Raw genomic sequence first — 10147 nt, forward strand, 5'->3', positions numbered from 1 at the left:
TAGACTTTTAAACATGTAGCAGTGCTCATTATATGAAATTGACATGCAGTTATCAAGTGTTTCTGGTTTTTAAAAAAGTTCTGATAGGATCACTATTATCAAGATTATATTATTGGTTATTTCACTGTATATGTTTTGTAATAAAATTAAGTTTCCTTTAAAAATAATTAATAGAAGGCCAGGCGCGGTGGCTCAAGCCTGTAATCCCAGCACTTTGGGAGGCTGAGGCGGGTGGATCATGAGGTCAGGAGTTCGAGACCATCCTGGCTAAAACGGTGAAACCCCTCCTCTACTAAAAAAAATACAAAAACATTAGCTGGGTGTGGTGGCGGGTGCCTGTAGTCCCAGCTGCTCGGGAGGCTGAAGCAGGAGAATGGCGTGAACCTGGGAAGGCGGAGCTTGCAGTGAACCAAGATCGTGCCACTGCACTCCAACCTTGGCGACAGAGCGAGACTCTGTCTAAAAATAAAAATAATTAATTAATTAAAAAATACTTAATAGATCAGCCGGGCGCAGTGGCTCACGCCTGTAATCCCAGCACTTTGGAAGGCTGAGGCGGGCGGATCATGAGGTCAGGAGATTGAGACCATCCTGGCTAACATAGTGAAACCCCGTCTCTACTAAAAATACAAAAAATTAGCCGGGCATGGTGGTGGGCGCCTGTAGTGCCAGCTACTCGGGAGACTGAGGCAGGAGAATGGTGTGAACTTGGGAGGCAGAGCTTGCAGTGAGCCGAGATCGTACCACTGCACTCCAGCCTGGGTGACAGAGTGAGACTCTGTCTCGAATAATAATAATAATAATAATAATAATAATAATAATAATAATAATAATATTATTATTATTATCAAGTTCATGTTCTCCCCGCTTGGTCCTGAGTGTGTGTTTTTCCTGTTTGTAAGTCATGAAATAGTTAAGAAAATGACAGAACATAAGTCCTTTTCAGACCTGAAATTAATGCTTTTTAATATGTAAAATTTGCACATATAAAATTAAAGGAGGGTATAGAATTTATTCATTGTTGGAGTAAAATTGATTAAAATATTTAAAACCTGCCTTAGGTTTTACTTTACTACAAAAATGATCCATAACAAAGGAATGGTGTGGCAGCATTTAAAATAATTAAGTTAAAAGTCTGCCATCTGCTTTCAAGTGGTGGTTCTGGTATAGTTGTTACGTACACCTTTTCTGTAAAACAGTATCTTAAAATCTCACACTGAAATCCTTCTGTGTGATTTGTTTTTTATTTTGTTTTGGTTGGTGAAGAGCTGTTTGTTTCCTGGAAGTTGGTTCCATTTTACAGCACTACTTGCCTTATGAAAAGCAGTCTTATTTTCCAAAAGAAAAATGTTAAGCTTAAAGGGTCCGGAATCAGTATCAAGTGAGTCATAGAGTCATAACATTTTCAAACCAGAAGAGATCATCTACTGTATTTCATAAAATCTAAGACACTATTGGATGTATTTTCAGTTTATGAACTTGTAAAATGTGTTAGGGGTATGGGGAAATGTGTGTTTCCAAAGGGAGAGAAGTATGGTGGTTCAACGCCATCAGTTTAAAGACTCCAGAAATGGAGATTTCAGAGAGACTAAGTTTCTTGTCTTAAGTCCAGATCCTCTGATTTCAGTTAAAATAGTTTTATTTTATTTTATTTTTGATATGGAATCTTGCTCAGTCTCCCAGGCTGGAGTGCAGTGGCGCCATCTTGGCTCAGGGCAAGCTCCACCTCCCGGGTTCATGCCATTCTCCTGCCTCAGCCTCCCGAGTAGCTGAGATTACAGCCCCCACCACCACGCGTGGCTAATTTTTTTGTATTTTTAGTAGAGATGGGGTTTCACCATGTTAACCAGGATGGTGTCGATCTCCTGACCTTGTGATCCGCCCGCCTCGGCCTCCCAAAGTGCTGGAATTACAGGCGTGAGCCACCGCACCCAGTCTTAAAATATTTTTATTTAATACTAAACCACCATGCCTTTCCAAAAGTGTCATTAAGTCAAAGTATAATAATTAGTTTTAATCATTTGAAATCACTGTATTTGATAAAATGGGCAATGAAATGCTCATTATAATTATGTAATGAGACTCTGTTCTGTGCCGTATATATGTTTTTATTTTCATTTTTATGGAGAGTTTTGCTATGTTGCCCAGCTAGCCTTGAACTCCTAGGCTCAATCCTCCCCCCTCACCCACCAAAGTAGTACAAGTGCATACCACTGCACCCTGTTAGGTTTTTGTTGGTTGTTAATTCATTTTATGTATATATATGTGTGTGTGTGTGTGTATGTATATATATATATAGTGTGTGTGTGTGTATATATATATGTGTGTATATATATATATGTGTGTGTGTGTGTGTGTGTGTGTATATATATAACAAAAAAATATATAGCAAATTTAACCCGAAATAATATTGGGTGTAATGACCATTATTAAATGTTTATTTTTATATTTTACACCTTCAATTCAGAAGTGTTTTGGTGAAATTATTTGGATGTTGTGATGTTTGAACATGACTTCTTTGTATTTTTCTTAGCATTTTTCTGTAGCAAGCAGCATTCAGGATTGTCTCATTGATTGTATGGGTGACATTTCAAAAATCAGTTGTAATTTCCTTATTTTGTTATTAGTGAGATTGTAATAAGAGTGAATAAAAGTACCAGAAAAGAAATTAAGGTCACTTGAGAATTATCAGATAAACACAGGAGCAAAGAAGAAATGGTGAGAAGTAGAGACTCCCTGGATATGCAGAAGTGTTTTATAAAACTAAAATGGATGTTAGATCTTTTAAAACTTTGTTCCAGGTTATATAAGTAGTTGAGTTAGCAAGTATGATTTCTTAGAACACGCTAGGCTTGTTATTCTTCCTTCCCTTATGTACTAAAACTTTCTCTTTGGTGTTCTGACCAGATTTGACGTTAACATAGAAGTTAATGCTTTTTAAAAAGATAAAATTATCCATTAGTCCCTCCAACTAAAAGTTCATAGAGTACTTGATATTCTGTGTCCTGCTGTTCATTTACCATATCAGTGTGGTACTTTTATGATGTTCCCCTATCCAGAATTGAACTGTTTAAATTACTATATTTAGTTTTGATTATTTTAAGTGTATTATTAATTATTTTAACTTAACAGTGTGATGCCATTAGTGTATTGGAGAAAGAACATGACTACAGAGATGAACATTTTGATTTTATTCAGTCACATATCCGGAAGTTTTGTTTACAGTGTATCCTTTTAAATACATTTATTGATTCAGTGTACCACTTTACCTTTTTTCTTGTTTTTTAAAGTTAAAAGAATTAAATTGATGGACTTGAGAAATTCTGTAAACATTCTCCTTCTGCCTCTGGTTGGAAATTTCATTTTAATTCCCAAATTATTTATATTTGGATATTTCAAGATAGAAAAGCAAATATTGAAGTATATTACTTTTATTTGCTGTGTTTAAAGTATGCTTAAGAAAAATAATTATCAGTTGTATGTGGAAAAGTCTAGTAAGCTGATGAACAGATCTGATTTAAAAACTGTATTTGTTGGTGGGTGGTAGGGCAAAGTCAATATTGCGTTTTTTGTGTTTTCGTTTGTAATTTATTTAGTGTGTTGTCATCTTCTCCACATATAGCCCAACAGTGGTTTCAAAATCTGGCTCTGCCTATCTAGACATATTGGATTAGAGTATTCCAAAGGGAGGCTGGAGAATCATCTGTACTTTAGAAACCTTCCTGAAAAATCTATCATAGAAAGTCTTGTGAATCTAGATTGCAAGGATTAGGTAAGCCAGTGAGCAATAATTACATCTAAAAGAGGGAGAAAATGAAAGTTAACAGTGAATACTTTTTAGAGACTTTACTGTTGAAAACTTAGTTAACACCTTGAATACACTGAAGAGTAAACTCACCAACCCTCTTGGATCAGATATTTTGCAGTTGCATTCCCCAGCCAAAGCTTTTGAGTCTGAAACGTAATGAAATGATATTAGGAATAGATAGTAATGAGTAATACACACATGTTTATAGTGTCTACAATTTATAAATCATTTTCATTAGTGGGCATTTAATTTAAGGACCACTTATAGAAAGCCTGAGTAAGATCACTTGACACTGATAGTTTCCCTTTCCCCTTTTCCCTTCTGTTCTTTCTCTTTATGGGCCTTTCTCTTTTGTCACCAAATGGCTAAGTTGGTTGAGTTAAAGGATACTAGTCTACCATAATGTCTTCAGAAATAAAATAAAAAGTAGGAGTAATTGTAGTGTAGGTATCTATAGCCCTTTTTTAATGTTATCTTTAGGGATTAGAAAATTTGAGAATAAACAGTCTCTTTAATCATTTATTTAATGCTATACTTAAAAATGTAAATACAGGGCCAGGCGCGGTGGCTCATGCCTGTAATCCCAGCACTTTGGGAGGCTGAGGTGGGTGGATCACGAGGTCAGGAGATCGAGACCATCCTGGCTAACATGGTGAAACCCCGTCTCTACTAAAAATACAAAAAATTAGCTGGGTGAGGTGGTGGGCACCTGTAGTCCCAGCTACTTGGGAGGCTGAGGCAGGAGAATGGCATGAACCCAGGAGGCAGAGCTTGCAGTGAGCAGAGATCCGGCCACTGTACTCCAGCCTGGGCAACAGAGCGAGACTCCGTCAAAAAAAATAACAATAATAGTAATGTAAATACAGAAATGTAATCGGAAAGGAAGCTTTCTACCAAAATAATTAGAGACCTAGAGCCAGTTGATTTTAAAAGATTACAAAATGTGAGAAGTCATCTCAAAATAGTGAGGTATGTATTTATCAGTGACAGACAGTGACAGTTCAAAATCACTGTTATTAAAGTTTTAATTGCAATGTAGGTTTTTCAGTTACAGAAATCTTCCAAATTATCATAATTTGGTTTTCATTGTGGCGAAGGTCATTAATGCAAAGTTCATACAGTTAAACTTTTGCCTAAGATTATGTTTGTCTCTACCATGTTAAAGTTTCATATCAAAGTAAGTTTAGTAAGTTGTATTTAGCAATACTGCTTTTAGGTTCATAAGCCTCAGGTCATGTCCCAGAAAATATGAGTATCCCAGTTAGGAAGTTAGACTGAGGCCGGGCGCGGTGGCTCAAGCCTGTAATCCCAGCACTTTGGGAGGCCGAGCACTTTGGGAGGCCGAGGTGGGCAGATCACGAGGTCAGGAGATCGAGACCATCCTGGCTAACACGGTGAAACCCCGTCTCTACTAAAAAATACAAAAAAACTAGCCGGGCGAGGTGGCAGGCGCCTGTAGTCCCAGCTACTCGGGAGGCTGAGACAGGAGAATGGCGTAAACCTGGGAGGCAGAGCTTGCAGTGAGCCGACATCCGGCCACTGCACTCCAGCCTGGGCGACAGAGCAAGACTCTGTCTCAAAAAAAAAAAAAAAAAAGAAGTTAGACTGTACTCCCAGCATTTCCCCGTTGGCCTAGGTCACCATCTCCCTTGGAGAAACAAGGGCCAGTGCCAGAATGTGGGTCGTCATAGAATTTCTGGTAGCCACTCTGAACCCATCAGTGGTCAGTGGTCACGTTGTCCATGTATGTCTTAGTATTTACATCCACTGTGTCTTTTGGATAAAAGGTCATCTTCATGTGAGGTTGTGTGATTTCAAGTTTTGTCATGAAATGTGCTTTTGCATTGGGTTATTCCTGAAAGCTTCCTAATTGGTACCTGGTGGTTCACCTTTCAACATGGGGTTTCTTTTGCCCTCTGCAATGAGTGTCCTGAGCCTTATCCCTGAAGTCTTAATTCCTGGGTTTAGTAAAAACTACAAAGAGGCACTGTTATATACCATTTTTGTTGAAAAGGCAAACAAAACAGCTGTTGATAAGTAATATTCCCTTCGTGAAGTTTAGGAAAGTCAAAGTCATAAAAATTGTCCTTTTATGTGCTTTAAATATAGAAGTAGTAGTAGTGTCAGTATTTCTAGATTTACCTTTACTTCTTTTCTTAATGAGACTTCTACCTTCCTAAGTTAAATTGATTATGTAAAAATTCTTTTATCAATTATAGCCCATATGAAGGTAGTATTTTTTACTTTTGAAGTTCTTGATTACCATATAATATACCTTTAGAGTTATTTCTGAAACTAAAATGCATAGAAATAAAAGTTAAGCTGAAAACACAGAATTTTATGGTATTTGCTCATGACATTTGTCCAGAATTTTCTTAACCATATTATTCAGATGGTGCAGCACTTATTTACACTTCAGTAAAAGAAAACAAAAATATAGACTTAGTATATAAATACATCGTTCAGAAACTGTATGGATTTCCCTATAAGATTCCTGCTGTTGTTGTGGAAAAGGATGCAGTATTTATGTAAGTGCACTCTTAAATATATAATTTTATCGTGTATTATTGCTACTATTTGATGGTGAATCGTTATTTTCAGTTTTGAGTTGGGACCAATAGACCTTTCCATGATGAGTAAGTGAGAATTTATCTGTTCCTAGATTGGTTTTTGTTTATAACCTGTCTTGATTTATCTATTACTGCCTTTTAGATTTACTGCTGGCCTGAGCCCTTTTTCAAAAGTTTTTACTATTTATAGCTAAACTGTCTACTGGGTGCCTATATTAGTGTATTGTATCTGCTTATTCTTTAATTGATTATGATAGATAAATGGCCAAATATGTGATCTAGACATGCTTTTAAAAAGTTACCTGGCCGAGCACGGTGGCTCATGCTTCTAATACCCAGCACTTTGGGAGGCCAAGAGCGGATCACCTGAGGTCAGGAGTTCAAGACAAGCCTGGCCAAGATGGTGAAACCCCCTCTCTAATAAAAAAATACAAAAATTAACCCGGGTGTGGTGGTGCACACCTGTAGTCCAAGCTACTTGGGAGGCTGAGGCCCAAGAATTACTTGAACCTGGGAGGCAGAAGTTGCAGTGAACCGAAATTGCACCACTTCACTCCAGCTTAGGTGACAGAGCAAGACTCCATTTCAAAAAAAAAAAAAGAGAAAAAAGAAGAAAAAGTTACCTGAATAGTCCAGGCATAGTGGCTCGTGCCTAAAATCCCAGCACTTTGGGAGGCTGAGGTGGAAGGATTATTTGAGCCCAAGCACCCAAGACTAGCCTGAGCAACATTGTGAGACCCCATATCTACCAAAAATTTAAAAATCAGCCAGGTGTGGTGGTACGCACCTGTGGTTCAGCTACTTGGGAGGCTGAGGTGGGAGGATCACTTGAGCCTGGGAGACGGAGGCTGCAGTGAGCCATGGTTGAGCCACTGTGCTCCAACCTGGGCAACAAAGCAAGACTCTGTCTCAAAAAAAAAAGAAAAGGTAACAGTATAAAATTAGGAGGTAATAATTACTGCCCCCTTCCCCCAAGTTAACACCAATGACATTTGTAATGTTGGTAATCTTTTTTGAGACAGGGTCTCACTCCTGTTACCCATCCTGGAATGCAATGGCACAATCTCGGCTCACTTCAGTCCCTACTTCCCAGGCTCAAGCGGTTCTCCTCTCTCAACCTCCTCCCAAGTAGCCAGGACTACAGGTGTACGCCACCATGCATGCCCAGCTAATTCTTTTCCTTTTGTATTTTTTGTAGAGATGGGGTTTTGGCATGTTGCCCAGGATTTCATTTTAAGTAGAAATTGGTAAAACGTGGACATCATAATAAAAAGCTAATTCGTTTTCCATAATTGTTCAAATTGACTTCATAAAAGTGTTCCTTTTACATGATCTTGGACTGAATGAAAGAATGACTATATAAATGCTTGAGAATTTACCATATGTATTTCTTTCCAGTCCAGCAGGGTGGGATAATGATAAGAAAATAGGAATATTACATGAAAATTTTCAAACATTAAAAGCAGAAGATAATTTTGAAGACATCGTAACTAAACCACCTGTTCGAAAGGTAACCGATTTAGTAAATAATTTCAATATTTAGACTTTAGACTGAGGGGAAGTCCGTACTTTAAGATTGAAGGTAGAAAGGCAAAAATGTCCTTTTTCCATCTGGAAGCTTTCTAAGTATAATTTGGGTGTGTCTCTAATGTACGGTTTACATAAGGATTTGTTTTAACAAAATATACATCAGCTATTCAGCTGATTAAATCTTTGCCCTTGGCATATTAATATTAGCAATTGTTAGTGCAGAATCCATATTCTAATATAGTGCCTTGGAAATCAGAGATTGGCATGAGTGAATATGTGGATCTTACAGAGTTTGAATAGGTAGAAGCCGTGAACTTTCCAACCTAGAGCTTGGCCAAGAGCCAAGAAGACATTGCTAGAATAATTCTGTTGGTTCTATCTTTTGAGGCAGGTCTTGGATCTTCTCTCCAGTTAGTTACCCACATTAGCTCACAGCTATCCAAGAACTTGCAATTTTCTGTATTGTTTTAGTTTAGTTTTTTTTTTTTTGAGATGGAGTCTCGCTGTGTCACTCAGCCTGGAGTAAAATGGCATGATCTCAGCTCACTGCAACCTCTGCCTCCCAGGTTCAAGCGATTTCTGTCGCCTCAGCCTCCCAAGTAACTGGGATTACAGGCACCCACCATCTTGCCCAGATAATTTTTTTTTGTATTTTTGTAGAGGCGGGTTTCACCATGTTGGCCAGGCTGGTCTCGAACTCCTAACCTCAAGTGATCCGCCTCCCTCGGCCTCCCAAAGTTCTGGGATTACAGGTGTGAGTCACTGCGCCCGGCCCGGTTTTAGTCTTAACTCTGACTATCTGTTAAATCAGATCCCAGAAGATACACTGCTTTCCTATATCTTGATTTCATGTTAAGCAGTGTATAGTGTTCTATAGATAGAGATGTTTCTGAAAGCTCTATAAAAACAAGTATTTGCATAAATAGACTATCCCTAATCTGAAAATCCAAAATGCTCAAAAATCTGAAACACTTTGAGCACCAACATGACTCTCAAAAGAAAATGCTAATTGAAACGTTTTGGATTTTCAGATTACAGATGCTGAACTGATAAGTATTAATGCAAATAGGCTGGGCGCGGTGGCTCAAGCCTGTAATCCCAGCACTTTGGGAGGCGGAGACGGGCGGATCACGAGGTCAGGAGATCGAGACCATCCTGGCCAACACGGTGAAACCCCGTCTCTACTAAAAAATACAAAAAACTAGCCGGGCGAGGTGGCGGGCGCCTGTAGTCCCAGCTACTGGGGAGGCTGAGGCAGGAGAATGGCGTAAACCCGGGAGGTGGAGCTTGCAGTGAGCCGAGATCCGGCCAGTGCACTCCAGCCTGGGCGACAGAGCCAGACTCCATCTCGAAAAAAAAAAAAAAAGTATTAATGCAAATATTCAGCAGTCTGAAACACTTCCACTTCTGGTTGCAAGCATTTCGGATGAAGGATACTCAACTTGTAGTACTTCTCACTGACTGACTTTAATCTTGACATACGTATCAAGAAAAAATAATTTTGATTTAGAGTTTTCAGAATCCACTCATAATATAAAGCATCCATCTTCTGTTCGTGGGTTATTGTTAGTAATAAGAAAAGGTCAGCCGGGCGCACTGGCTCACACCTGTAATCCCAGCCCTTTGGGAGGCCAAGGTGGGTGGATCACGAGGTCAGGAGTTCGAGACCAGCCTGACCAACACGGTGAAACCCTGTCTCTACTAAAAATAGAAAAATTAGCCAGGCGTGGTGACGCGTGCTTGTGATCCCGGCTACTTGGGAGGCAGAGGCACGAGAATCGCTTCAACTCGGGAGGCGGAGCTTGCAGTGAGCTGAGATGGCACCATTGCACTCCAGCCTGGGCGACAGAGTGAGACTCCAAAAAAAAGAAAAAATGAAAAGGTCAAATGAAAAATCAGTTGGTGTGGTATTTGGTTTGGATACTTATTAAAAGAAATGCATACATAAAAATAAGAGAGCAGGCCGGGCGCGGTGGCTCAAGCCTGTAATCCCAGCACTTTGGGAGGCCGAGACGGGCGGATCACGAGGTCAGGAGATCGAGACCATCCTGGCTAATACGGTGAAACCTTGTCTCTACTAAAAAATACAAAAAAACTAGCCGGGCGAGGTGGCAGGCGCCTGTAGTCCCAGCTACTCGGGAGGCTGAGCCAGGAGAATGGCGTAAACCCTGGCGGCGGAGCTTGCAGTGAGCTGAGATCCGGCCACTGCACTCCAGCCTGGGTGACAGAGCGAGACTCC

At 39.5% G+C, this 10147-nt stretch overlaps 1 protein-coding gene across 1 annotated transcript in view; it reads left to right on the top strand.

Annotated features, from left to right (window-relative positions):
- DYNC1LI1 (dynein cytoplasmic 1 light intermediate chain 1) overlaps positions 1-10147 on the top strand; it is a 52197-nt gene that overhangs the window by 35436 nt on the left and 6614 nt on the right. Inside the window, exons 6-8 of the mRNA XM_023192255.1 lie at positions 3133-3226; positions 6201-6336; positions 7777-7888. Of these exons, the coding sequence (XP_023048023.1) occupies positions 3133-3226; positions 6201-6336; positions 7777-7888 (342 nt within the window). The remainder of the gene's footprint in view (positions 1-3132; positions 3227-6200; positions 6337-7776; positions 7889-10147) is intronic.

Source organism: Piliocolobus tephrosceles, chromosome 2 (assembly GCF_002776525.5).
Source record: "Piliocolobus tephrosceles isolate RC106 chromosome 2, ASM277652v3, whole genome shotgun sequence".
Classification (NCBI taxonomy): Eukaryota; Metazoa; Chordata; class Mammalia; order Primates; family Cercopithecidae; genus Piliocolobus; species Piliocolobus tephrosceles.